General features: G+C 68.7%; 8 protein-coding genes across 8 annotated transcripts in view; 6 read left to right on the top strand and 2 right to left on the bottom strand.

Annotated features, from left to right (window-relative positions):
• Positions 1-1373, top strand: part of EMIHUDRAFT_458742 (hypothetical protein) — a gene marked incomplete at both ends in the record, with an annotated part of 5744 nt that extends 4371 nt beyond the window's left edge. Inside the window, 3 exons of the mRNA XM_005771684.1 lie at positions 478-668; positions 745-755; positions 1004-1373. Coding sequence (XP_005771741.1) covers positions 478-668; positions 745-755; positions 1004-1373 — 572 coding nt within the window. The remainder of the gene's footprint in view (positions 1-477; positions 669-744; positions 756-1003) is intronic.
• Positions 1374-3413: 2040 nt separating this feature from the next.
• On the top strand, positions 3414-5981 carry EMIHUDRAFT_242982 (hypothetical protein; the record flags this gene model as incomplete). Its single annotated transcript, XM_005771683.1, has 3 exons — positions 3414-3455; positions 5427-5732; positions 5961-5981. 3 exons carry the CDS (start codon positions 3414-3416, stop codon positions 5979-5981), a joined length of 369 nt encoding a protein of 122 aa, XP_005771740.1.
• A 382-nt stretch (positions 5982-6363) lies between these two features.
• EMIHUDRAFT_118020 (hypothetical protein) lies at positions 6364-8040 on the bottom strand (the record flags this gene model as incomplete). Its single annotated transcript, XM_005771682.1, has 1 exon — positions 6364-8040. One exon carries the CDS (start codon positions 8038-8040, stop codon positions 6364-6366), a length of 1677 nt encoding a protein of 558 aa, XP_005771739.1.
• Positions 8041-8597: 557 nt separating this feature from the next.
• EMIHUDRAFT_75471 (hypothetical protein) lies at positions 8598-9966 on the top strand (the record flags this gene model as incomplete). The annotated part of the gene is made up of 3 exons (XM_005771681.1): positions 8598-9063; positions 9244-9415; positions 9633-9966. The coding sequence occupies 3 exons, from the start codon at positions 8598-8600 to the stop codon at positions 9964-9966; spliced, it is 972 nt and encodes a 323-aa protein (XP_005771738.1).
• Positions 9967-12557: 2591 nt separating this feature from the next.
• EMIHUDRAFT_242979 (hypothetical protein) lies at positions 12558-13235 on the top strand (the record flags this gene model as incomplete). Its single annotated transcript, XM_005771680.1, has 1 exon — positions 12558-13235. One exon carries the CDS (start codon positions 12558-12560, stop codon positions 13233-13235), a length of 678 nt encoding a protein of 225 aa, XP_005771737.1.
• A 458-nt stretch (positions 13236-13693) lies between these two features.
• EMIHUDRAFT_444911 (hypothetical protein) lies at positions 13694-15016 on the bottom strand. Its single transcript, XM_005771679.1, has 4 exons — positions 14849-15016; positions 14555-14737; positions 14162-14485; positions 13694-13997 (listed from the first exon to the last, which is right to left on the bottom strand). The coding sequence occupies exons 1-4, from the start codon at positions 14942-14944 to the stop codon at positions 13863-13865; spliced, it is 738 nt and encodes a 245-aa protein (XP_005771736.1). The 5' UTR covers positions 14945-15016; the 3' UTR covers positions 13694-13862.
• Positions 15017-21425: 6409 nt separating this feature from the next.
• On the top strand, positions 21426-22020 carry EMIHUDRAFT_242975 (hypothetical protein; the record flags this gene model as incomplete). Its single annotated transcript, XM_005771678.1, has 2 exons — positions 21426-21848; positions 21916-22020. The coding sequence occupies 2 exons, from the start codon at positions 21426-21428 to the stop codon at positions 22018-22020; spliced, it is 528 nt and encodes a 175-aa protein (XP_005771735.1).
• Positions 22021-22333: 313 nt separating this feature from the next.
• On the top strand, positions 22334-23801 carry EMIHUDRAFT_458739 (hypothetical protein; the record flags this gene model as incomplete). Its single annotated transcript, XM_005771677.1, has 3 exons — positions 22334-22615; positions 22753-22941; positions 23062-23801. The coding sequence occupies 3 exons, from the start codon at positions 22334-22336 to the stop codon at positions 23716-23718; spliced, it is 1128 nt and encodes a 375-aa protein (XP_005771734.1). The 3' UTR covers positions 23719-23801.
• Between the last annotated feature and the right edge of the window lie 1842 nt (positions 23802-25643).

The raw sequence follows: 25643 nt of genomic DNA, 5'->3' as shown, positions 1-25643 counted from the left end.
CCCCCCCTTTTCCGCCTTTTTGGGATTTGGGGAACCCTTTTTCCACCTCCCCCCCCCCCCCCCCATTCGCTCCTCTCCAACTCCCCTTCCCCCTCTCCCCTTAGGGCGCGCCGCGCCGCGGCTGCACGCTGCTCTGCTCTTCTCCCTCAGCCCGTGGCAGCTGCGGCGCAAGACGCGGGCGCTCGAGGGCGGCACCGCAGGCGCTGCGGAGGGCGACGCCGCGGATCCGATGCCGCCGGCCGCGTGGGAGAGGGAGGCGGCGGAGCTAGCGGCGGCGGCGGCGGGGGGAGGGGGAGGGGCCGCCGATTGCACGCCCGCGGGCTGCGGGGCGGGCGGCTTCACGGCTTGCGAGGGCGTCGCGCTGGGCGGGGTGGCTGACGGCGCGTGCGTGCTCCTGACTGGCGCGTACCGGCACGCTGGTTTGTCTTCTGTCATCTCGGCGCATCTCGGCGCATCTCGGCGCATCTCGGAGCCTAGGCGCCACCGGCACGCTGGGTCCGCGCCTGCTCGCGTCGCTGCTCGCCGACGGCTGGCCGGTGGTCGCGGTGCTGCTGCGAGGCGAGGCTCGGCGCGTCGCCACCGCGGGAATCGGCAGTGACGACCGCGTGCGCCTCTTCCGCGCCGACCTCGCCACACCCGGCCTCGGCCTCGCCCCGGCCGACCGCGCGGTGCCCGGGCCCGCTCGACGAGCGCGCGGCTCCTCTCGGCTCCTCTCGGCCCATCTCGGCTCCTCTCGGAGGCTAGGCGCTCAGCCGGCCCGTCGCCCCTAGATGCGGTTCCACACCTCCCCGTACCTCCCCGTATCTCGAGGCCTGCTAGCGGGCTGTCTCCGGCTGTGTTGCAGCCGTGCTCACTGGACTCGCAGCCCGTGTACTCGTGCGATGCTCCAGCACACGGCGCGATACCGCCCTCCCCGCCCCGACTCTGCTGCGTTCGCGACGCTGGCTCGACGCGCGGTCACGTCCAGGACATGTCCAAGACATGTCCCGGACATGTCCCGCAGGCTAGACGTGCGCGCGGTCGTGCACAGCGCCGCCGCTCTCGACCTCGGCCGGCCGTACGCCGCGCTGCGCGCAGCCAATGTCGGCGCCACCGCGGCGCTGGTTGACCTCGTCAGCCGCGCCGGCCGGCCGCCCCCCCTCTTCCTCTTCGTCTCCACGCTGTCCGTCATTCCGGTGGCGTCCGCCGCCGCCGCCGCGGGCTGGCGGGCCGAGTCGGGCGAGGAGCTCGTGCCGCCGGCGTGCGCTGCGGCGCTCGAGACGGGCTACGCGCAGAGCAAGCTGCCCGCGGCGCGTGTGGACATGCCCGTGACACGTGTCCATGACATGTCCGAGACATGTCCCGTAGGCAAGCTGCTCGCGGAGCACTTGCTCGCGGCCGCCGCCTCGTGCGGCCGCATCCGACTCATCATCGCGCGCCTCGGCCTCCTCGGCCCCGCCGCAGCCGCCTCCACCAGCGCCACCGCCGCTTCCACCAGCGCCACCGCCGCCTCCGCTTCCCTCGCCGCTACCGCCGCCCCCGCTTCCACCGCCTCCACCGCCTCAGCCGCCTCCACCGCCAGCCCCTCCTCCACTCTCTCCGCCGCTTCATCCGCCACCGCCGCCGACTCCGCCGTCGCCGTTTCCTCCACCGCCTCCGCTGCAGACGCCTCCGCGCTGTCCACCGCCGCCGCCGCAGCCGACGGGCGGTCGCAGCTACGCGATTGGCTGTCGCTGCTGCTGTGCGCCGTGCGCGCGACGGGCGCCAGCCCCGCAGGCATCGCATCGGGAGGCAGGTCAGCCTCGGCTAATCTCGGGGCAATCTCGGGGCGATCTCGGGCGATCTCGGGTCGTCTCGGCCAATGGCATCGCCTCCGAGTCAGGTCCGTCGCCGTTCTGCCGGTGGACGTGGCGGCGGCGCGGCTCGCCGAGCTCGCCGCCGGGGGCGCCGCCGCGGGCTCGGCCGTCTCCGGGGCTGAGGCCACCGACGCGCCGGTGCGGGTGCGTCACTTGGACGCCGCGGCGTTCGGCCTCGCGGCGCTGCCTCTCGCGGCGCTGCTCGACGAGGCGACTGGCGGCGCGGCGCGGGTCGAGATGCCGTACAGCTCGTGGCGACGCGCCGTCGCGGCGGCCGGCCCGCCCGCCTCCCTCGCGCTCGCGGCGCTGCCTCCGCCGGGGCGAGGCGGGGAGCTGCGCTTGCCCGCGGGGGCGCGCCGGCGGCTGCGCCAGATCACCGCACTCGAGCGCGCAGCGGCGGGCGGGGCTGCGACGGGAGAGGCGGCGGGCAAGGCGACCGGGTAGGGCTCAGCACGGCCAGAATCGCCAACGTCTGCGGCGCGTGCGCGCGCCTCGGCGGCGCCGCCGACGTGCCGCTGCGCCTCTTGCGCAGCGCGCTGGGCGGCGCCAGCTTCGGCGCCACCGACCTTGGCGAGATTGCGCGGGCGGTCGGCGTGATGGTGGCGGCGACGGCGGAGGGCGCGGCGCCACCGCCGCTCGCGTTCGAGGTGGCGCCCGAGGTCTGGCGGCTCTCCCACGACAGCACGCCGACGGCAAGCTTTGACGCCCGTCGGATGGACCTGCTGCGGCCACGGCCGATGCACTCGTGCAGCTTGGTGCAAGCCTCAACTCAGATGCCGACCAGCCTGGTCGTGGCGGCCTACGAGCGGCGTTGTGTCCGGTCGACGCTTGAACGAGAGCGTCGAGCAGCGGGTCACCAGTGTGCCGCTCGAGAGCCTCCTGGGCCGGAATCCGGGCGCGCCACGTTCGACGGCTCCTGGGCCGGAATCCGGGGAGGGGTAGGCGGCGTGCGGCGGCGGAGCCTTTGCTCCACGTGGCCGACTGGGACCGGGTCTACGTGCTGACGCTGCAGGGGGCGCCGCTGCAGGTGATCCCCGTGGCGGGGAGCAGCACGCGGCGCGTCAACGGCATCTGCCTCGACGCCGACGGAGAGCACCTCTGGCTGGTGTCGGCCGAGCGGCATTCGCTCTGCCGCTTCGGCGCCGCCGCGGTGCGCCGGTCAGCGGCGCCCAGGAGGTCGGACGACGTGGCCGACTCGCTCGGCGCCCTCGAGCTGAGTTGAGCTTGGTGGGAGGTGGTGTCTGGTGAGGGGACGTCCCCTTCCCCCTTCCCCTCGAGTATCACCCTGGCTTGGCCCCCCAAAGAAATTAACAGCGAAACTCCTCGCTCACACACTGCCGCCGAATCCCGAAAGAACAACACAAAACGCGCCCCATCTTCCGACTTCCCTTGACTTGCTCATGCTCGCTGTATAGCGTGGCTCGGCGGCCCTGCTGGCCGATGCGTGGGCGCGCAGCCGGAAGTGAGGGTCGGGGCGGCCATCTGGATGGCGCGCTGCCCGGCGGGTAGGGGTGTTGGGCGGGGGAGCGCGTCGATTGGGCGGCAGCGCGCACCTACATGGCCTGGCCAGCGTCGCGCATGAGAGCGAAAGCGAGGGCTGCAGAGGCGCTTCAAGCGAGGGTGGCCTCTTCACGGGCCTCTTCACGGGGGGGGGGAGTCTTCGAACCGATGCTTTCAAGAGAGATTCCACCCACCCATGAAGCGCTTGAATACCCCCCCTTGGCGGTGTTGCGCAAGAGATATTCGTAGAAACACCCGTTCTCCGCGCGCTTCCTCCCTCCCACCCTCCCACCCATGCCCGGCCGAACCGGCGCTGGCAAAGGGCCGGACGCGCATGCAAACGCCCGAGGAACCTTGCTCAAAGCAAACGAAAAAGAATTTCGCGGGCAAACGACGAGCGCTCCCATGATCGGCCGACCAAAAGCTGGCTCGGCCGGCTCCCGGCGCGGGCACGCTTCAACGGCGCCACAGGCTGCGCCGCTCGCGCTGCCGAAAAAGATCCAAGCCGCGGCGGCGGCCGGCAAGGCGGGCGTGGTGCAGACGTGGCTCGCCGGGGATGGGCGGGCTGATGCAACGTGCGTGCGTCGCGGTGTGAGTGGCTGGACGCTCCTGCTGATCGCCGCCACCGAAGGTCACAAGCAGCTGGTAGAGGTTCTGCTGAAGCGGGGCGCGAAGCCGAACGCGCAAGACAGCATCGGCAATACGGCGCTGATGGCCGCCGCCGTCAACGGCCGCGCGCAGGTGGTCGAGACGCTGCTGCAGCACGGCGTGGAGATCAACCTTCAAGCTACGGCGCTGATGGCCGCCGCCAACGAAGGCCACGTGAAGATGGCCGAGACGCTGCTGATGCACGGCGCGGAGATCATTCCGAGCAGCCGCGATTGCACTGCGCTAATGTTGGCCGCCAACCAAGGCCACGAGCGGGTGGTCGACTTGCTTCTGCGGCACGGGGCGGAGGTCGACTTGCAGGACAGCGCCGGCTACACTGCGCTCACAGCCGCCGCCTTCTACGACCGCCCTATCGTCGTCCTCCAGCTTCTGCGGGCGGGCGCAGACATGGCGCTGCGCACTGCGGACGGCCACACAGCGCTGCAGATCACCAAGGCGAGGGGCCACACCGAGTGCGTCGCGGCTGTCAAGACGTTTCTCGGCGAGGTGGCGGCGGAGAGGCGCGACGCGGCGGCGGTCGAGGCGGGCGGCGCGGGGGCAGGCAGCGCTTCGGGCGGCGAGGGCGGCAGCAGCGGGCCTGTTCCCGAGGAGTTCGGCGAGGCGGGCGGCGCGGGGGCGGACGGCGATGCCGCCTCGGGCAAGAGGGCGGCGGCGGCACCAACTGCCGCGTCCTCTTCTGGCGGCGTGGAGAGCGGAACGGGCGAGGACGCGGTCCCCGAGGAGGTCGTGGAGGCGGCTGTGCAAGGCGACGAGGTGGTGCTGGCGTGGCTCGACGGCGGTGGGCGGGTGGACGTGACTTTCATTCGTGAGGGTGTGAGCGGCAATACGCTGCTGATGGTCGCCACCGCCTACGGCCACGAGCGGCTGGCCGTGGCGTTGCTGCAGCGTGGCGCTTCGATCAACCTTCAGAACAGCAAAGGCCGCACCGCGCTGATGCTCGCCGTCCTCAATGGCCACGGGCGGGTGGTCGAGCTGCTGCTGCAGCGTGGCGCTTCGGTCCACCTTCAGGACAGCGAAGGCGGCACCGCGCTGCTGTATGCCGCCCAGAAAGGCTACGAGCGGGTGGCCGAGCTGCTGCTGCAGCACGGGGCGGAGATCAACCTGCAGAACAGTGGCGGCCTCACCGCGCTGATGCTCGCCGCCCTCTTCGACCGCCCCGCCGTCGTGCGGCGCTTGCTGCGGGCGGGCGCCGACACGAAGCTGCGCACGGCGGCTGGACACACAGCGCTGCAGATTGCCAAGGAGAAGGGCCACACCGAGTGCGTGCGCGCCCTCGAGGAGCATGCGGCGGCCCAGAGGGCGGCAGAGAAGGCGGCGAAGGAGGCGGTGTGGGCTGCGGGGGCCGCGGAGAGGGCAGCGGAGCGGGCGGCGGCGGAGGCGGAGGCGGCGCGGCACGCCGAGGAGCTGCTGGCGGAGGTCGAGGCGGAGAAGCGCGGCAAGGGCAAGAAGGGCAAGAAGAAGAAGAAGAAGGGCGGCGGGAGCGGCGGCGCTGGGCCGTCGCAGGAGTCCGAGGCGCCGGCAGAGGAGGCAGCCGCAGCCAAGCCCGCGAAGCTGGACAGGGAGGGGTTGATCAGGCTTCTCGAGACGCTCCACGAGGAGCGGATTCGGTACGGCATCACGGCGGAGACGTCGGTCGAAGGGCTGGCGGAGGCGTTGGGAGAGGAGGCCGAGGCGGCAGGCGAAGCGAGCGAGGAGGAGACGGCAGAGGCGGGTGAGGAGGCAGCCTTGGTGGCAGCGGAGGCGCGCCGGGAGGCGGAAGCCGAGGCCGACGCTCTGGCAGCAGCAGAGGAGGAGGCGGCCGCGGCGGAGGAGGAGGCGGCCGTTGCGACGGCGCAGGCGGCAGCAGCGGCAGGTGCAGCAGCGGCAGCAGCGGCGGCGGCAGAGGCAGCAGCGGAGGCAGCCGAGGCGGCGGTCGCTTCCGCCAAGGCGAGGCGCGCGTCAGCGGCCGCCGCGAAGGCCAAGGCGGAGGCGGCCTAGCCGCGCGCAAAAAGGACGCAGTGCGCAGTGGCGACCGGGGAGGGGAGGGGGGGGGGGGGGGGGGGCCAAAAAAAGAATTCCTGGGGGGTTTGCCCGGGCCAACTGATTCGTTTCACGTTTGTGACTCAGAGCTCGGCCTCGGGGCGTGTGCAGCGCGGCAGTGTGTCGCTGTCTGTCTGCACGACGCGTGCTGTTTCTGTGGAGACACTGGAGTGTGGAGAGAAAAAGGCGCGCTGCTGGACCAAAGTGCTGCTGCGGACGCGGGTCATACTAGTAACGTAAACACGAGACGAGCGGGCGCTCAGTACAATACAAGATCGTTCTCTGGTCGACCACTTCCGCTGCTGGCTTCGGTGCCTTGTGAGATCGCGCACTCAGTCACTCACTCTTCGTCCAAGTCGATGACCTCGGCAGAGCTCGGCGCTCGCCCGGCGGCTGCTCCGCCCGCCCCCGCCCTCCTCCCCGCCGCCGGCGCGGTGCCTTCCTCCCGCTGCCCCGCCGGCTGATCCTCGTCGCTGCTCAGCTCGATCGGGTCCGTCGCCGACGCCGCCGCCCCTCCGCCGCCCCGCCCCAAACCGGCGGGCGAGGCTCTGGCGCGCGCAGCCGATGCCGGCGCCGGCGCCGCCAGCGCGGGGCGCTTGCGGCCGCTGGGAGCGGCTCCCGCCGACGCAGCCGCAGCCCTCGCCGTCGGCTGCAGCTGCGTCGGCGGCAGCGCCACCCTTGCCGCCGCCGCAGATGCCGCAGATGCGCAGGCTCGCGCGGCGGCGGCGGCGGCGGCGGCGGACGCCGCCGTCCCGAGCCCCGGCCGCAAGCTTGCGTTTGCGGCGGTCACCTCGACGAGGTCCTCGCCGGGCGCGAGGGCCGAGGAGGCGCCCCCGTGGCTCATGATAGGGCGCACCCGGCGGAAGATGTGCTGCCGCGGGTGGGTGCGACCATCGTGCAGCTGCAGCCTGCGGCTGCCTCCACCCGCCCACGCGACGCACTTGACGCACAGCTCCACTGGCACCTCGCACTGCACGCACTGCAGCCGCGGGCCCACGACGGGATCGTCGCAGCCGCTGCAGCGCACCGCGACGCCCGGCCGCACCTGGTGCTCCTCTCTCGCGTCGCGCCTCAGCCGCCGCTCGCGCAGTGCGCCGCCCTCCCCTCCGCCGCCGCCCTCCCCTCCGCCGCCGCCCCCGGCGGCTCCTCCGCCGCCGTCCTCCTCCGCCGCGTAGTCTGCGGCGCCGCGCAGGTCGGCCTCGTACTTGAGCGCAGAGTTGGGCTGGCCCTCACACCAGACAAACGGCTTGCCGCAGCCCCGCTGCTGGTTGCCGCCGTGCGCGTCGCTGCCGCAGACGAGCATGTCGCACCCCTCCATCTTTTCGACGACGCGGCGGCAGTGCGGGCAGCGCTTGCAGTGCGCCTGCTTCCACAGCTCCATCCTGCGCAGCTCGTCGAAGCGAGAGAGCGCGTCGCGCGTCGCGTCGTCGAGCGAGCCCTTGGCCTGCGCGTGCGCCGCAAGCGCCGGGCTCCACCGCTCTCCGTCGAGCCGCACCGCTGCCTGCAGGAAGGGGGCGAGCTCGTCCTGCAGGAAGCGGACCCAGCGCGCGCTCAGCCGGAGCGCCTCGGCGCACGTCGACCGCACGTGGAAGGGCTGGCGGCAGGCGCTGCAGAAGACGGCGCCGCATGCGCGCCTGGAGCACTCGAGGCGCTGCGGCCGGTCCGAGTGCGGCACGGGAGGGACGTACCACTCCTCGCAGCCCTTGCCGATGCACTGGACCGCGCCTCGCCGCGCGCGCTCGGCGCCCAGGTAGACTTCGTCGAGCTTGGATGCGAAGGTCTCGCGCTGGCTCGGAGGCAGCTGAGCGGCGTCGAGCGCCGTCAATGCCCTACGCTTGCTCACCGCGCCGCATTTCTGGTCCTTGAATGGACACGCTGGCACGAGGCCCTCGCCGAGAGACGACTCGCAACACCGCCAGCAGCACTCGGCGCACAAGCCGTGGGCGGACGACGCGCAGAGCGGAGAGAGCGGCGCGGTGTCAAAGCAGGAGGCGCACTCCTGGGTGGCGGCGGCCATGGCGCGGCCGAGGTTTCGGCGGCAATTTCCACCGAGCGCGAAGCCGGGGTGCGAATTCTTTTCAAAGAGGCATTACACTTCGCTGCCGCTCTAGACTAGCACGGTCATCCGCGGGTATCTAGTGTGCGTGTCGGTGTCTGCAGCCCTAGAGCCTAGCAGCTACGAATATTTAGGTTTGTTGCAAAAAAAAGAAAGAAAGAAAACAGACAACCCAAGGGAGGGATGGGAGGACGGCACGCCGCCACCACACAGGGATTTTAAGGAGAGGAGTGTGATGCCTCCTCCTATCTCTTTTCGCAGTCTCTCGCCGATTCTCGCTGCAACCTTCATGCCACCTCGCGGCCGTCCCACTCTCGTCGTTCTCTCCCTTGTCACTTCCTCCTCTGTCGCGTCATTCTCTTCTGCCTCGTCCTGCGCCGCCGCCGCCTGCCGTTCCCTTGTTTGTTGCAGTAAGCGGCCGGGTCCCGGGTGTAGCTCATGATTCTTTCGGCTGGAGTCGCGAATTGCTCCAGGTGGCCGATACCACAGCCCAGGTGATGGCCAAAGTGTACCTGGTGATGATCGCCACGATCGTGCTGCTCGCTTCGCTCCTCCTGCCGCTGGCGTCAGCGAGCCGTGTCGCTGTCGTTGCGGGTACGCACGGCAACGAGTTCACCGGTGTCTATGTGATTGAGCAACTCGAGCCGGCTGCTCTCCGGCGTGACTACCCTTCGCTTCGCGTCGAGACGCTCATCGCCAACCCTCGCGCCTTCTCCGCGACCCGCCGCTTCATCGACGCCGACCTCAACCGGCAGTTTGCAGGGCGGAGGTCGGAGGACACGCAGCAGCTCGAGGCGGTCCGCGCAGCCGAGATCGAGGCGCAGCTCGGTCCAAAGGGCTCCGCGCAGGCTTGCGACGTGGTGGTCGACCTGCACACGACCACGTCCAACATGGGCTGCACACTCATCGTCAACTCGTACTGCCAGCTCGCCCTCCGCGCAGCTGCCTACCTGACGCAGGCATGGGCCGGCGGCGGAGGAGAGGGTGGCGGCGGAGAGGGCGGCGGAGGCGGCGGGCCAGACCTGCCCGCCTCGGTGCACCCGCTGCGGATCTACGTGCACGACACGAGCCAGGCGCCGGCGCCGCAAGCCTCTGCTACACGCCACGCCTTGAGTTTACGACACGACATGCCATGAATACTCCCTCAAAATACCAAAAGCACAGCCCACGCCTCGCAGGCGGCGGCGCCGTACCTCTGCTCCGTCGGCCGGGCGGGTCTCACCATCGAGGTCGGGCCGACACCGACGGGCCTCCTGCGCGCGGACGCCGTCGCCACCACGCAGTCCTCGCTCTCCGCCTCCTCCTCCTCCTTGCCCCGGAGCCTTCTCGGACCCTCGTCACCGGACCCTTGTAGGCAGCGCGCGCTCGGCCTCGTCCTCCGCTTCCTCGACCTCGAGGCGAGCCGCCGCCCACACGCTACCCTGGAGACGCCCACTCTCCCCTCTCTACCCCTCCCCGCCCCACCTGCCCCCTCCCCCCCCTCCCGTCCCTCCCGCCCCCTCCCCTCCCGTCCCCTCCCACCCACCCACCCACCCGCCCACCTCACAGGCGAGCGGCCGCGCTCCGCAGCCGCCCCCGACGGTGCGAGTGTACGTCGACGCGGCGCGCGTGCCGTGGCCGGCGGCCGAGGGCGGATCGCGCCTGCCGGGCGCGCTCATCGCGCCCGGGCTGCAGGACCGCGACTTTGAGCCGCTCGCCGCCGGAGACGCGCTGTTCGTGCGGCGCAACGGGCGCGTGGTCGAGTACGACGGCGAGAGCGGCGCCGTCGTGTACCCGGTCTTTGTCAACGAGGCCGCGTACTACCACGCGCAGTCGGGCGCGGCGGGGGTGGCGCTCGCCACGCTGGCGGACTGGCCGATCGAGGACGTCACGCCGGAGTCGAGGTAGAGCCTACACTCAGTAGTACCGGTGCCAGGATATTTTGCGACGTTGGATTGTTTATAGATGCTGCATGGCCACGGCCAGGGGGGAGGCGGAGGCGGAGGCGGCAGAAGAGGAGGAGGAGGAGAGTGAGGGGGAAACGGAGGCTCCAGTGACGGCCCCCTACAAGGGCGGCGACTACGGTTCGCGCGGGAGAAGAATTGCGACCTGCGCTTGCTTGAGCCTTGACTTCGAGACTTTCGGCGGGAACAGCGTCCGCGCTCTTCTTCGGCAGGCGGCGAACCAGCCGAGTAACAAACTGTCGCACGCTCAGCACCTGCTCTGGGGGGAGGCGGGGCCCCTAGGGGGTACCCATGCGGGGGGGAGATGGGGTCCCATGGCCCGCCGCCGATTTTCCGAATTTTTTGCGCGATTTTCTACTTGTTTTCATGAGAATTTCGCGTATTGCGACCATGCTATCACGCCTTGCGACAGCCTGTCGGCGCTGCTGACCGTGCCCTGCTGCACAATTGACCACCTGCATAGCTCGCGGCCTTAGTATCCAGCATTCAGTGACAACCTGATCGTACGGCCAGTAGGAAGGTGTCCTTCCAGCGCGTGCACGCTTCTGACGCAATGCGCGTCACGAACTGCCTCGGATTGGCTGCTGGCACTCTCGAGACTATGCCTACACAGCCTCGCGCGCATGGGCAGTCAAGAGGGACCATGCATCTTCTCACGACAGCGCCGGTGCCTCTCTCTTGGACCGGCAAACGTGGTGGTCTCGTGTCACCAATGTGGGACCAGTGCGGCATCGCGCCATCGACAGCTCTGAACTGCGCCTCACCACTGACCGGGAAGGCCGCCAAGTGGGTCAGCACCGATCGCACATTGTGGCAGCAGTCAGCAGTGCATGTCTGATAGCTAGAGCAGCAGCGTCAGGGTCGCAGGGTCGGATCGTGTCAAGCCTCTCGCCCGGCGGCCGCGTGCAGACGTCGGCCTGTCTGCTGTCTGGAGTGATCTGTCGGCGGTCAGTGCGACCGATCAGGTTGAAGTTTTCTGATGATTGGAGGGTCTGTTGTTTTGTTAAATTCTTTTGGGGTATGCGTATGGGGAGGGAGTCTGTCAGTGCGGGCAGCGTGCAGGCAATCACGGGCGCTATTTTGTCGTATTCGAGCGCTCCAAATTAGACCCCTTAGTTTGAATTTAAGGAGGCTGCTTTTGCGCGGCCTTCCGCATAAAGTAACGCGCTCTTCTTGTTTCCAACGCAGCTGCCACTCAGCACATGGGACTGGCGCGGAGGCACTCCCCGAACAATTCTTCGGGTGGTGAAATTCTTCTTGGGAGGAATATAACGCACGGGCCCTCAGCGGAGCTGGGGATAGGACCGCCGCAACGTGGCGTGGAGCGGTTGAGCATCCCTCCGGGGGCCCCTCTGCGCCGGGGAGGCGTTGTTGGAGGCTAGGACGCAAGCGTCCGTCGCCCTTTTCAAACTCGGGGCCCACTCCGCTACGCTCCGACCCGAATTTGGAGGGCCTAAAAGTTTAAGGTGTTGCTGCGCAAAAGGGGTCGGACACAGGGCGCAGCTCATGCCAAGAGCTAGAAGGGGAGCTAGAGAGAACGACTACCCTGTCCCGTTATTGCGTACACCAACACCACAAAAGCTCTCTCTCTCCTGTCCTCACTCAGAGCACAGAGGGGGGTCACCACTACCGAGTCTCTCGACTAGCTGCCACGTTGCCGACCGAGAGCGGATCAGCGGATCTCCTCCTGCTCCGCAAGGAGGGTGGCCAAGGCTAAAGTCTTGCCGGAGCCGCCGGGCGCGTTGACGACTTGGAGAAGGTCGCCCTTCTACTTGTACTTGTAGAGATGCTCGAGGGGGTGCTTTGTGGGGCGGTGCGCAGCCAGGCCAGCAGTGAGGGGAGGCGCACCCTCACTCTCCTCGGTTGCAGAGCTCGTCGGAGGCTGCGTCACGACGGGAGGGTCGCGACAGCAGTCCTCGGGCGAGCCGACGCGCATGTCGAACCAGCGCTGGGACTCGTTGTGACGGCAGACGCCGGACCTGCCTCTCCAACCGCTTCTGCAGCGTCCTTCTTTGCCCGTGCATGGGCTCGATCCGATTCCGCAGCGTGTCGTCCCCAGCGGCGGTGCTGCGCGGGAGGCGGCCGCGGGCACGCTGGGCTCGATCAGCTTTCCCTAGCACGGATTTGGCGGACGTTCCTGGCTTCAATTTTACGAATGTCTTGGCACCAGCTGAAGGCTTGCCCCCGTCCACGGCCGACATCACATGGTTTCTGCACGGTATTCGGATTTTGCTATTTGTTCGTGTGGGGGTATGGCGACGCGGGCGCCTTGCGGGCAGAGCCCTTAACCACCCTTTATATCTTGCGCGTTCAAAATTCTTCTTGGAAAATTCTTCTTGGCCCAAAACGGCCGTCCCGTTCATGCCGCACAGCTCCGGCCCGTATCGTAGTATCGCACCTGCGCCATCGGCAGAGAGCTAGGACTGGTATCGCACCTGCGCCATCGGCAGAGTGCTAGGACTGGAGCGTCCGGCCGGTCACTCACCACAACAAACACCAAGGGCCACGCTCGGCCAGGTCATGGAGGAAGCCGCCATGTCTTCCGATGAGCATGAAGTCTTCCACGAGCGATATGCCGCATTCGGCCTGCAGTTCAAGCAGCTGTTTGCCGTGAAGGCCAAGCTGTCCTTCGCCAAGGCCAAGGCCGCGGCAGCGCAGAACCTTCGGTACACAGCCTACACGTCCGATGTCGGAGAAGCATTCCGGCCAGTCGTGCCAACCTGGGCGGTCAGAGGGACCTACGGGCTAGCGATCTCGTACATCTTTGGCGAAATCGGCCTGACGACCTACCGCGAGCACGAGGCAGGCGGGGATGCGGCTCGAGCCTTTGCGCACGCGGCGCTCTTCCAAGGCATGGCATCGCTCGCGCTCCCGATGGTGATCATACATCAGACGGTCCACGCGGCGCAGGCCGTGACCAAGCGAATCGGGCGCTTCACCAAGTGGGGCCCGACCATCGCTGGCCTCGCGCTGATCCCCGCTCTGCCATACGCGATCGACGAGCCCTGCGAGATTGCAATCGACAACATCTTTGAGCAGATCTGGCCCGCAGCGGAGGCGGAGGCGGAGAGGCGGAGCCGGTTGGGGAAGAGGCAGTCGTCCCTCTCGTACGTTTTGCAGGCGGTTGGGGCGGATGGGGGAGGTGACATTACGGGCGGTACGGGCTCGGCGGGAGTCGAGGGTGGCGGGAGAGGACCGCAGCAGGGCGAGTAGGCTGCACGCTCGAGGGTATGGTGCGTGAAGACTGCGGTCAGTACCATTGCAAGGGGTTAGTGCCAGCATCGTAAAATTCTTTATTTCAAGGCGTTGCTGCGTCGATTTCTTTTGCAGTGCCACAGGACCAGGGGGCGGGCGGGGCGGCCGTTGATAGGCCGGCGGAGGCGGCGCGGTCGAGCCACGAGCGGGCGCGCGGGCGTGAGGGCCGGGCGCGAGGCGGGTTTGACGAGCGGGGCAGCGGGCGGGGTGGCCGCTTTCGTGGGCACGCATGGGGGAGGCGGCGCGGGCCGCGGCAGGAATCGGGGGCTGGGGAATCGGGGGCTGGGGAAAACGGTCAACCTCTGAGAGAGACGAGATCCACCTCTGCGGGATGCACAGAGGGGCCGCGACTTATGGACGGGGCTGCGAGGTTTATTTCAGTATACTACGACGAGCGCTGGGGTGCGTCACACCTTCTTGTACGGTGGTTTTGGTATTTGGACGGTACTGCATGTGGCTCTGGCAAATTCACAGTGGCGCGCCAGCGGGTGGAGAGGTTCAGGTGTGTGCGCACGGGAGAGGTACAGGTACAGGTACAGGTGCACGGCTGGCAAGTGTGTCAAGTGAGCGGCGCATCGGCGGGCGTCATCGCTGCGCTACGTTTGCGGCGACGAGCTGGCGCAGGACGGCGCGGAAGACATGCGCATTGTCGCTCGCGTATGCCTCGGTGGCGGCCGGTTCGCCCGATGGGCCTTGCTGGTCGAGGTTGACGAGGAGCACCTAGAGGCAGGAGGTCGCCGGCGTATGGCGAGCGCACGGCGGAGGAGGGCGGCGGGCGTGCGGCCGTGCGGCGCACCGCCACGGGCGAGGAAGTGTCTAGGAAGTGTCTAGGAAGTGTCTAGGAAGTGTCTAGGAAGTGTCTAGGAAGTGTCTAGGGAGGGCACCGCCACGAGCGGCCGCGCGCCAGTCGCGGCGCAGCCAGGCAGCACGATGGCGAAGGAGCCGTTGGCAGCGAAGTGTCCCCAAGACTGCTCGGCGCCGTCCGCAGCCGCAAGCGCGACGCCTGCCCTCTCGGCGATGCCGAGCTGCACGCCCAGCCCAAATTCGGCGTCGTCGAACAAGCGATGCATCTTTGTCTGCCGGCCTGTTCCGGCCGCCGGCGCGGTGCGCCGCGATCGAAGGCAGTCGGCGAGCGCACGCTGCGAGATGACGCGGCCGGTCGCTAGGGCACGCAGCGCCTCGGCCGTGTCGCGCGCGCTCGCGTAGGCCTGGCAGCCAGGCATGAGTGTCTAGGAAGTGTCTAGGAAGTGTCTGGGAAGTGCCTAGGAAGCGTAGGCCTGGCAGCCGGGCATGGCGGAGGCGCGCGCGATGGAGGAGCGGAGGGCGGAGGGCTCGATCCAGTTGAGCCGCCGGAAAGTGCTCTTCATCATCGTCGCCTTGGCCCTCTCCACCTCGCTCGCGCTCTCGGAGCTGCCCCTGGTGATGACCCCGAGGAAGTCTGTGAGCTCGAGCATGTCCGCCTGTTCACAGCTGGCGGCGTGAACAAGCGCTGGTCACAGCATGGCGCCGTAGAGCTGCAGCATGTCCGCCGCGAAGTCGGCGATGGTTGGGTTTCGCATCTTCGGCCACACCTCGGCCACCTCGTCGCCCTCGGGCGCGGTGAGGGAAAGGGCGCCGCCCCGGCCGGGGAGCGCCGCCTCCGCCATCGCGCTCCACGCGCGCCGCATGCTCGACCCACCGGAGCGGCACGCGTGCGCGACGAGCTGGCCGTACGCGATCGGCGTGTAGTACTGACACGTGCCCGGCGCCAGCAGCGGCGGCTCGGCCGCCACCGCGGCGGGCGTGCGCTCCTCGTCGCACAGCTCGGCGAACGTGCCGACGCAGTCGGGCACCAAGGTCCAGTGCCCGCTCGTGTGAGACAGAACCTGCTCGAGACTCGCGCGAGAGGGGCCAATCTCGCTTGCGAGCGACAAGCCGACCGTGCCGCCGCCGCCGCCGCCGCCGCCGCCGACCGTGCCGCCCCCGCCGCCGCCGCCGCCGCCGCCCTCCTCGATGAGTCGCAGCACGGCCGCCGCGACGAAGAGCTTCGAGATGTCGCGCAAGTTGAAGGCCGTCTGGCTCGTCACCGCGTGCGGCGTGAGGTACGAGGTGTGGCCGATCCTACGGGGAAGGCTCCGAGAAGGCTCCTGGAAGGCTCCCAGAAGGTGCGTGAGGTACGAGGTGTGGCCGAGCCCGATATCGGCGATCACGCCGCCGCTCGACGCGTCGAGCACGCAGAGCTGCGCGCCGAGCAGCCGCCCCTCGGCGTGCAGCGCGAGCAGCGAAGCCTCGGCCGAGGCGGCGAGCGAGCCGGGCGGAGGGCGCGGCGCGGCGGGCGGCAGCGGCGGTGCGAGGACGAAGCGAGGCGGGCCGTGCAGCTGCTCGCGCAGCTCGGCGGCGACGTCGAAGGGGGAGGCAGCGAGCAGCGCCGCGTAGCCCGACGAGATGAGGCGCTGCAGCAGCGGCAGCGAGACGTCGAGCGACGACGCAACCTCGAAGAGCAAGTTGACCGTCTTTGTGAACGGGAGCAGCGCCCCGCGGCAGATCTCCTCCACGCCGCCGGAGATCTGGACGTCGGCGTCGGCGCCGCCCTTGACCTGGCGCAAGATGGCCTCGAGCTGCTCGAAGTCTCCGCGCGCCTGCGCCGCCTGCTTTGTGTCGCGCAGCAAGAAGCGCAGCGTGCCCACCATGGTGTTCGGCATCGGGTCGGGCGGGCCTGCAAAGTCGCTCTGCGGCGCCCCGAGGTCGGCGCACGCCTGATAGAGACGAGCGGGAGAGTGGGAGATGTGGGGGAGATATGGGGAGATACGGGGGAGATGCCGAGGTCGGCGCACGCCTCGCGCATCAGCAGCGTGTCCTCCATCGCCACCGCCATGAAGAGGCGCGTGTACGCGGTTCGCTCAGCCGGCGAGAGGCGGCGCGCCTGCCCCCAGTCCAGCACGGCGAGCCGCCCCGTGGCTGTCTCGACGAGGAGGTTGCCTGGGTGGGGGTCGCAGTTGAAGATCTCGCCGTGCATGGTCAGCGAGAAGGCGTCGACGAGCGCCGTCACGATCCGCGTCACCTCGAGCTCGCTCGCGCCGCGGCGGCGCACCTCCTTGATGTTCTCGCCCTGCACGTACTCCATGCCGAGCACGCGCCTCGTCGCCAGCGCGGGGAAGACCTCGGGCACAAAGACGGCGCCGCCCAGCTCCGACGCGGCGAGCAGCTCGCGCGCGGTCGCCTGGCTCTGCGCTTCGATCCGAAAGTCGAGCTCCGCGCGCGTCAGGACAGACAAGTCCTTGACGACGACTCGCATGTCCTGGAACAGGTGCGGGAAAGCAAACGAGGCGAGCAGCGCCACGATCTGCGACGCGCCGATGTCGATCAGCAGCGAGCGCTCCACATGCCGGTGCTGCACCTGTACATTGTGGTGTGGGGGAGCATGCTGAGTCTCATTCCTACTGAGCGCTCCACATGCCGGTGCCGGTGCTGCACCTTGACCACTCCCTCAACCTCCTCCACCCGCCCGCCCTCGCGCACCACACGCAGCCGCGCGCGGTGCACCTGCGCGATGGTGGCAGAGCCGAGCGGCGGGCCGTCGTACAGCTTGACCGACGAGCGCCACTCCGGCCCAAGCTCCGCCTACGAGCGTCCCTCACCTCCCATGTGTGATCCCACTCAGCTGTGGCCGGTCGGCGTCGCTGCTCCGCCTCGAGCAGCCGGTGCACGGAGGGCAAGTCGTCGGCGGGCATCGCGTCCTGCAGCTGCGCGAGCTCGAGCTTGTACACCTCGGGCAGCGCCGACGAGACGGAGGTGGCCTGCGCCAGCTTGACCCAAAAGCCGCCGAGCGACGCGACCGTGTCGTACACGAAGCGAGCGTTGACGCGGTGGGTCATCTCCCAGAGGGCGTCGGCCGCGGCGGCGCTGCGCCCGCGCACGGCGAGCGACGCGCACCCCACGCGCCACGACACCACCGCGCACAGCCACACGATGCGGTAGTACCGCAGCACAAACGGGCGCAGCGGCACCAAGCCGGCGGCGGTGGCGGCGACGGCGGCGCGGCCGCGCCAGCCGGCGGCGTGGACAAAGGCGGTGGCGAGGAGGAGGAGGGTGAGGCCGATCGAGGCGGCGCGGAGGCCGTACCAGCACAGCGCCAGCCGATGTAGCGCGTCCTCAATGTACACCTCGAGCAGAGCCGCGTGAGACATGCCGCCGCCGCCGCCGCCACCGCCGGGGCCGTGGGAGTCAGCGACGGGGGGCGTCAAGCCGCCGCCGCCGCCCGCGAAGGGGCTTGGAGAGGTGGACGGCGTTGACGGCCCCGACGCCGACGCCGAGAGCGGGGAGGAGTGCGCCGACGGCGGCGGCTGCTGCCGGGCGAGGCTGAGATTGACGCGAGGCGGTCCGCGCGCGACGCACCGCTCGCAGGTGCGCTGGGAGCGGCCGGTGGAGCCGTCGAGGCGCTTGGGCGCGCAGCGGGCGCAGCAGACCTCGCCGCACACGCGGCAGTGGTGCCTTCGCCGCGACAGCTTGAACCGGCGCGCGCAGCACATGCACGCGGCCGCCTCTGCGTCGGCGACCCAGCGGACGACGGGAGGCGCTCCCGCCCCAAAGGCGACGTCCGCGAGGAGGGGGTGCAGGGCGGCGGCGTGCGGAGCGAGCTCCTCGCCCAGCCTCTGCACCGCCTCGAGCTCGCCCGCCACAGACATCTGCCCGCGAGCCATCAGCACCATCGCCGCAACTTGGCCCTCGGAAGCGAGGCGCCGCAGCGCCTCTGAGGACGCGAACCGCACGCGCGTGCGAGCGTCGGCACCGGAGCCAGGATCGACGACTGCCACGCTGATGGGCCCGCCAGCGCCGCCCGTGGCGCGAAACGCGCGCTCGGCCACGCAAAAGAAGATGTCTGTGGCCGTGCAGCACGGCAGAGCACTCAGCGAGGTGTTGAGTGCTTCGAGAGCAAGCGGCGAGACGGCTGCGCTGGTGTCAGTGCTGGCGGGGCTGGGTACGTCTGTGGGCCGGGTGCCGAGCGCTCGCGTTGGGGTGCGGCCCAATATGAAGCCCATGAAGGAGATAGAACCGGTCGGCCACCCTTGGGGGACGGAAGAAATGTTCCGATCACCGGGTATGCTTACTGACATCCTTTGACAGTTGCGACGTGTGAAGGTTACGTGCGTTTGCAACGGCTGCGCCGTTGGCAAGGGGGGATGCGTTTCGCTTCTGCTTGGTCCTCGGTCGCCGATTTTAGGCCTCGGAAGTGCAACGGACGGCCGCTGTAGTCTCGCGGCATGATGGATGGTTGGTCCGAGTTTGCCCAGGAAGTTTAATTCCCACACACAGGCGGCGGCATCGGGCTGCGGGCTAGAGAGCCCTGGCCCTGGGTGGGGGGTGCGCGGTCAGCCAGGGCCATAACACGGGAGTCTCCGAAAAATAAAATATTCTTACCTTCAAGCCCCCCTCCGAGACTAGGGACAGAACCCACCCGTACACAGGAGAGATGGGACTGCGCCTCGCCCCCACTTGCCCTGACTGCACAGGATTGCGTGCCCCGAAGACGGCGACACATAGCGGGGGACACTACGCAAGGAGAGGGTGCGAAGCCAAGGTTGGGGTTCTAGGTGGTGGGACCAATGAGGGGGGGGGGGCGGGGTCCTGTGGGGGTGAAATGTTGCGCGGCGAATTCGACCCTACCCCCTCGCCGCGCCGATCCTCACGCGGAGGGTAAAAGGGTAAAACCCTGTGGGAGAAAACCCCTCCGCGGTCGGCAGTCTTCAGAGTGGACCCCCCCCCTCCCCAGCCTCCCCTGTTCGTTTTTCGCACCCCCCCCCCGGCTCCCCATCGGTGACTCGCGAAGGACACGGACACTCGGGGTGGGGGGGGAGGGGTCCCCCAGAGAGGCGGCTTTGGGGCCTTGTTGGGTCGATCTCTCCCCCAGAGGGGCCTTGTTGGGTCGATCTCGGGTCGATCTCGGGTCGATCTCGGGTCGATCTCGGGTCGATCTCGGCCACCGCGGTCGAGTAGCCTAGGTGAGGAGGATGAGGCGAGATGAGGCGAGATGAGGCGAGATGAGGCGAGATGAGGCGAGAAGAGGCGAGAAGAGGCGATATGAGGCGAGATTAGGCGATATGAGGCGAGATTTGGCGAGGTGCAGCGAGATATCGCGAGATGCAGCCAGCTCATGCCTGGGGGAAGTCAGCATAATGCCTGGAGGGATTCGGCTTGGTGCCTGGAGGGAGCCAGCTTGATGCCTGGAGGGAGCCAGCTTGATGCCTGGAGATGCCTGGAGGGAGTCCGCCGCTTGGTGCCTTGAGGGGTCAGTTTCTGGATCCGTTGGTTCCTCTCGGCGACGCCCAATGCGTGCGCCGGCGTGGGGAGTGTGCGCGCGCGTGTGAGATGTGGATTGTGGCAGGCCTGCTGCTGCTGCTGTGGGCAAGTGTGCTCTGTGTGCGGCGCTGCGCTCGCGTGCGGTGCGCGCGTGCTGTGCGCGTGTGCGTGTTGGAGTCGCGCGTGAGTCTGCGTGTGCTGCGCGCGCGCCGGCGTGTGCTGTGCGCTGTGCTCTGTAGTGCGCCCTGTTTGTGTAGCTGTGAGGCGCAGCCTTGGCTGGCAGGGCTGCGCGGTGGGCTACGGCGTGCTGCGGGTGGTCGTGCGCATGCCTGATGGTGTGCGGCGGCCGCGCAGCCCGCTCGACCGGGCCGTCGGCGGCCCAGGGAGCGAGTATGCCAATGTGCGCTGCATGTGAGGCTTCTGCGCGGCTGGCGCGTATGTTTCCGTGCGGAGAGGGACGCGCGTATGTGTTCACGCTGCGGGCGCGGGCGGGCGCGGAGGGCGGCGCGGTCTCACCGCGGTCCGACGCCCGTTGGTCTTCGGCGTGACGAGGGCGGGCACGCAAGAGGCCTTGCCGCCATCGCGTTGCCGCGAAGGAAAAAGAAGTCTCGTGTACGGTGTCGGAGGCTACCCCTTAACTGCAGAATGCACCCTCTTCCTTGACCGTGGGGGGGGTGCACGGTCGCAGGGCCATATAACACGGGTCTCCGAGGGTTGGTTCTGCGCTTTGCCTTTGGGGTTCCCCTAGCTGCGGAACGCCCCCTCTACTGAGCCACACGAGAATCATACGCACCGCCCCCACGCAAATCGCAATACGGTAACAATACGTGTACTCGACGATAGGACGAGAATACGCACCCTCCAGACGCCTATAAAGAAAGCGGCGGGGGGGCGGGGGGGGGCGGTTTCCTCGGAACTTTGAAAGTCCCAAGCGTCCTTTGAAAAACTTCGCGGACATCTATGCCACACGCTATCCCGACGGTCCACAACCCACACTCTCGCTGCAGTCGATCCAGCCCTCGCACTCCCCACTGGAGATCTAGCCGAGGCCCCCAGGCTGGGACAGGATTGGAGCCCCTGTGCTGCGTCTGTGGTGATATGTGGGGGACACTTTCTCCTCTCTATTCATTTGAGTCACTCGACTGCGTCGAGGGGGGGGACGTCTGAACCACAGCGTGTCCCGCTCCGTAGTTTCTCTTCTTATCCGTTACCATGTAGAGCAAGGTCGAGGGCGGGCCCTTTCGGGCTCGGGCCGCCCTCTCGCCCGCACCTCTGCGGGGCTTGCACGGTGGGCACCGCGAGCGGCGCGCGGCGGTCTCGCGCGGGCCGTGTATACGCGGCGCGCTCACCAGTGTGAAAGATCGCGCTCTAGGCGGGCACCAACACTAGCAGCCTCTCTCACCACACTGCACGACAAGGGCGCGGACTGGCGCGGACTGGCACACACCGGCACACCAAAAACAAGAAAAAAAATCCGCCCGCCCTCCCATGCGGCGCTTCTTGCAGTCCGCCACGCCAGCCTCCTCGTCGAAGCGGCAGGCACTCGACCGTCCAGCTCAGCCGTGGGCGTGCGCGGTTTGCACATTCTTGCACAAGGGCGTCAGAGCCGAGCTCTTGTGGTGCGAGATGTGCGAGACAGCACGGCCAGCACCAGCGGCGGCAACAGAAGCGACAGCACCAGCGGCGGCAACAGAAGCGACAGCACCAGCGGCGGCAACAGAAGCGACACCAGCACCAGCACCAGCACCAGCACCAGCGGCAGCGGCAGCGGCAGCGGCACAGCCTGGACCCGTGCCTTCCCCTCCCACGCCAGCGACGGCGCCGCAGCCTCCAGCGGCAAGGGTGACTGGCAGCAACGCCTTCAGCGCTCTGATGCAGGGTGCGCGGCAGGCGGCTCGGGTGCTGCACTGCACGCTGCTTCCGGCGAAGGGCGAGCTCGGCTGGCGGGTGTCCTGGGCGACGTCAAACCCGGGCGCTGAAGCGGGCTGGTCGGAGGAGCTGACGCTGCGCTTCGGCGCGGGGGCGGCGTCGGCGCGCGTCCGGCTGCACGCGCCGCCGCTGAGCCAAACACGCCCGCCGCCGCCGCCGCTCCTGCTGCCGGGTGCGGCGGCGAGTGCGCCGATCTCGCCGCTGCTCAGCCTCCTCAAGTCCGCGCTGCAGAAGAGCGTCCGGCGCGGGCTGGTGGCGGAGGCGGTGGCGCTCGCGGCGGCGCTGCTGAGTGTGGCGGACGAGCACGGGCAGCGGGTGGGCGAGGGGGAGCTGCTGCGCCGGCTGCCGATCATATTTGTGGAGGACGTGCCAGCACGCCCTCCTGGAACCTTCTAGGAACCGTCCAGGAACCTTCTAGGACCCTTCCCTGTAGGACGCGCTGCCGCACGCGGGCTATCTGCCGCCGCTCTGCTGGCTGATGGCGGCGCACCCCAAGGGCCGCGACCACTCGCGAGTGGCCCGCCGTCCGCTGGAGTGAGCAGCGCCTCTTCACAGGGGGATGGCCGTGAACAGGCTACCCCCTCGACGCGTCGCACCACCGCCTGATCCTCGACGCCGTCGCCACCGTCGCGAGCGCGCGGTGGCGCGAGGTGTGGCCCGCGCCAGAGGGCGGCGGCAAGCCGGCGCCGCCCGCCTCTATGCTCGCGGACTTGGCCGACCACGCGTCGGCGTTCGGCGCCACGCCGTTTGCCGCCGCGGTGCCGCCGCCCGCGCTGCCCGCGACCGCCGCGGGCGACGGCGAGGTCGACGGCGTGGTCGGCGCGCTGCTGCTCCGCGCCGCGTTCGGAGGGATGGCGGGCGACATCGAGATGCTGCACGCGGCGGCGCGCGGTTGGGCGGAGCGTTCGGCGGAGGAGCGCGTGCGAGGGCGGCACGTTTGCGGCGCGAGTTGGGCGTGCAAGCTCGCGCGCGCGTACCTGCCCGCGGCGGACGCGCCGTCGCCGCGCGAGGCGCCGGCGACGCTGCCCAGCAGCCGCGCGGCGCTGGTGGCGCGGCTGTCGACGGCGGTGCCTGCGAGCGCAGTCGACTTTCACATCTCCAACGTGCTCGACGGAGCGCTGGCACAGCCAGAGGTGCGCCACGCCGCGCAGGATGCGGCCTCATATCTCGGGTAATCTCGGGTGATCTCGGGTAATCTTAGGTGCGCCGCGCCGCGCAGGAGGCGGCGGGCGGCGCGGCGGGCGACGCGCTCAGCGGCCTCTGCAAGCAGGCGATGTGGCAGTGCTCCTCGTCAGTCACCAACAAGCACTTGTGGGAGCGCGGCGAGCGCGAGACGGCACACGGCCCCGCGGCGACGGCCGGCGCGCAGCTGCGAGCCACGCCGCCGCGGCTGCAGCTGCTCTGGGCGGCACTCTCGCCCGCGTGTGGGCGCTTCGCGGCGGAGCATGTCCAGCGGCATGTGGGACCGCGCTCCGCCTTGCGCGCCGCCGCTGCCTCTGCCGACGCCGACGCCGCCTCACCCGCAACCGCTGACGTGGCCGGCGCCGCGGCGGTCCGCGATGCGCCCGCGAGCCTGCAGGCGCTGGGCCCCTGCCAGCGCTCGGTGGGCCGGGGATCGGAGTCCGCCGTCGTGAACGCCGCCGCCGGCGGGCGTTGCGAGGTGCGCGCTCACGCGGTTCTGCGCGGCTTGTTCTTGGTGCACGATTTTGTGACCGAGGAGGAGGAGGCGGCGTTGCTGCAGTGGATGGATGGCCAGCAGCCGGGGTGGAGGCTGCGCCACTTCAACGGCCCGGCGCTCGGCATGCGATGGGGAGCGACGACGGACCTCCGGCGGCGCTCGGTCACGCTGGGGGCGCCGATGCCGCCGCCGCTGCTCGCGCTGACCGCCCGGATGCGCACGCTTCCGGTGCCGTCGCCACTGGCGGGCTTCGAGGCGAACGAGGCGAACGCGCTCAGGTACGTGCGTGCGGAGGGCCATTTCCTCGGCCCGCACTGCGACGACCGGCAGCTCTCCGGCGACACGCTCGTCAACCTCTCCCTCGCCGGCGAGGCGACGATGACCTATGCACACGACCGCGACGGCAGCCGCCCGCCGGTGCGCGTGCGGCTGCCGCGGCGCTCGCTGCAGATCCAGACGGAGGACGTGCGCTTCAACCACACGCATGGTATCGCCGCCGAGGATTTGCCAGAGCTGCGTGTGTCGGTCACCTTTCGGAGGGCCAAGTTGACCCAGTGAGGGACGGGCCCAGCCAGGTGCCAGCCGCCAGCTGGTGGAGACGTAAGGTAACATTTCGTAACAGTATAAGGTACGTCAGTAATAAATAACCTGCACACAAGGGTCGAAAGGTAGCCCCCCCCGCACTGGCATGGTGGCAATTAAAGTGCAGTGTGTGCAGTGCGGTGTGTGTGTGTGTGCCGGATAGCGCCCCGCTTTAGCGCAGCTCGGGTTCTTTACAGGTGTAGCGACTATAGTGTCAGAGTCATTGAGTGTGTGCGTGTGTGGTGTGTGCACCACTGCCCGTTCTCACCTATGCAGACGCTGTGCCACCGCTCCCCCCGCCAAACGCCACCAATCCATCCACAACAGCGCCAGCAGTCGTGGAACCGCAATCCCCACGATCGCCCTCCCTCGCCTGATGGCACAGTTTACTATGATACCCGACCCCCCCTTCCCACACTCTTGCCATGGTCCATGGAATATGCCGGACACGATCCAGCAGTTTGACTGCCACCACCTCACCAAATAACTCCCCCCCCCCCCCCCTCCTTGTGAGCACGAACCATCCCCCACAATCTCCCCCTCACGCCCCACTTTTGCCCCTGCCCTCCCTTGCGCCCCACCCAACAACACCCAATCCCCACACACATTCACATTTGCATTTAGCGGCCCGTGCACTGTGATGTGAGGCTTCACTGTAAATTAATAACAGCTGGATAAGGCTTCGGCCACCGAGGCTTCGGCCACCGAGGCTTCGGCCACCGAGGCTTCGGCCAACGAGGCTTCGGCCAACGCTGGGCCAACGAGGCTTCGGCCAACGGAAAAAAAACTCCCACCCTCGCCCTCCGCCGCCCGCCCTTGCCTCCGCCCAGCCCTCCGCCCTCCGCCCTCGCCCTCCGCCCTTGCCCTGGCCGGCCTGGGTGGCATCTCTTCATCTTCACGCGCCAAGTGGGAGGGAAGTGGACGGGGCCCTGAGCCGACCTAGCCGCCAAACGGAATGGGGCGCCAAAGCAACCCCTGCCTAGACGAGTACAGCTAAAGAGTACCCGGGGCTCCCCATGCGGGAGAGGGGGCCCGTGAACATCTTCAGCTTGTGAGCCAGGAAAAGGGTTGGCGCCAATCACGTGCCGGATTACCGTGACCCTTGCACGCCGGGCACGGCCTTTCGGTTCGTGAAGGGTCGGTGCGAGTCGTGACACCCTGAAACACACGACCCAGGCCATCTCCGTCCCTTGTTCGGCTGCGGCCTTACACCACCATGATCGGGAGGCGGCCAGGGATGCAGGGATCACAGACTCGATCGAAAAGATCCCATCCCGGGCTGGATACGACTTGTCGATCCACCTCCCGGGAGGCTCTGGACAGGGTGGCCCGCCACAACGACCCCTGGAATTGCGACTCGCCGCTTTTCTCCCACTGTGAACAACCAACCTCAACCTCTCACTCACAGACCAGCGCACAGCGCCATAGGACTATTTTCTTCTCAATAACAAGGCTGTGAATTTGCGTGAGCTCTGTGTCCTGATTTGCCAACAACATACCTATCTCTCGAGGTCTCGAGACAAAATACGATTACCTGCCTTGAGACATCCCGTTTGCTTTTTGAGCGACGCTGTGGCACGCCTGCGCAGGGGCCGCAGGGCGGTCAGTTGTGGGGCGAGGCGGTGCCGGCTGCGGGCCGGGTGCAAGGCGCCGGCCTCGGCGCCGCCTCGGCGCGCCGCACGGGCGCGGCGAGCCTCTGAGCGGGAGCCGAAGGTTTGCTACGGTGGTGGTAGGCGGTGGGGTGATCTGACTTTGCCGCAGAGGCCGTCCCTACTGTGAACAGCAAAACGGGACACCTTGCCTTCCGACATGGCCTGAGACATGGCCGCCCCCGCCCCCGAAAGCACGATCGCTAGCGGCTGGTTGAGCAAGCGGAGTTCGCAGAGCCGGCGGACACCGTT

This window comes from Emiliania huxleyi (genome assembly GCF_000372725.1).
Source record: "Emiliania huxleyi CCMP1516 unplaced genomic scaffold EMIHUscaffold_374, whole genome shotgun sequence".
NCBI lineage: Eukaryota > Haptophyta > Isochrysidales > Noelaerhabdaceae > Emiliania > Emiliania huxleyi.
The sequence above is the reverse complement of the archived record's forward strand: the minus strand, read 5'-3'. Positions and strand labels throughout refer to the sequence as shown.

Bases quoted from the DNA above. Each gene is read 5' to 3' on its own strand.
- EMIHUDRAFT_444911 (XM_005771679.1), bottom strand. From the start codon at position 14,944: ATGCGGCGCGCGTGGAGCGCGATGGCGGAGGCGGCGCTCCCCGGCCGG. The intron at 14,738-14,848 runs GTGTGGCCGAAG...AGCTGTGAACAG, and splicing joins AGGGCGACGAGGTGGCCGAG to GCGGACATGCTCGAGCTCAC. The intron at 13,998-14,161 runs GTGCCCTCCCTA...TCCTGCCTCTAG, and splicing joins GCGCGCGGCCGCTCGTGGCG to GTGCTCCTCGTCAACCTCGA.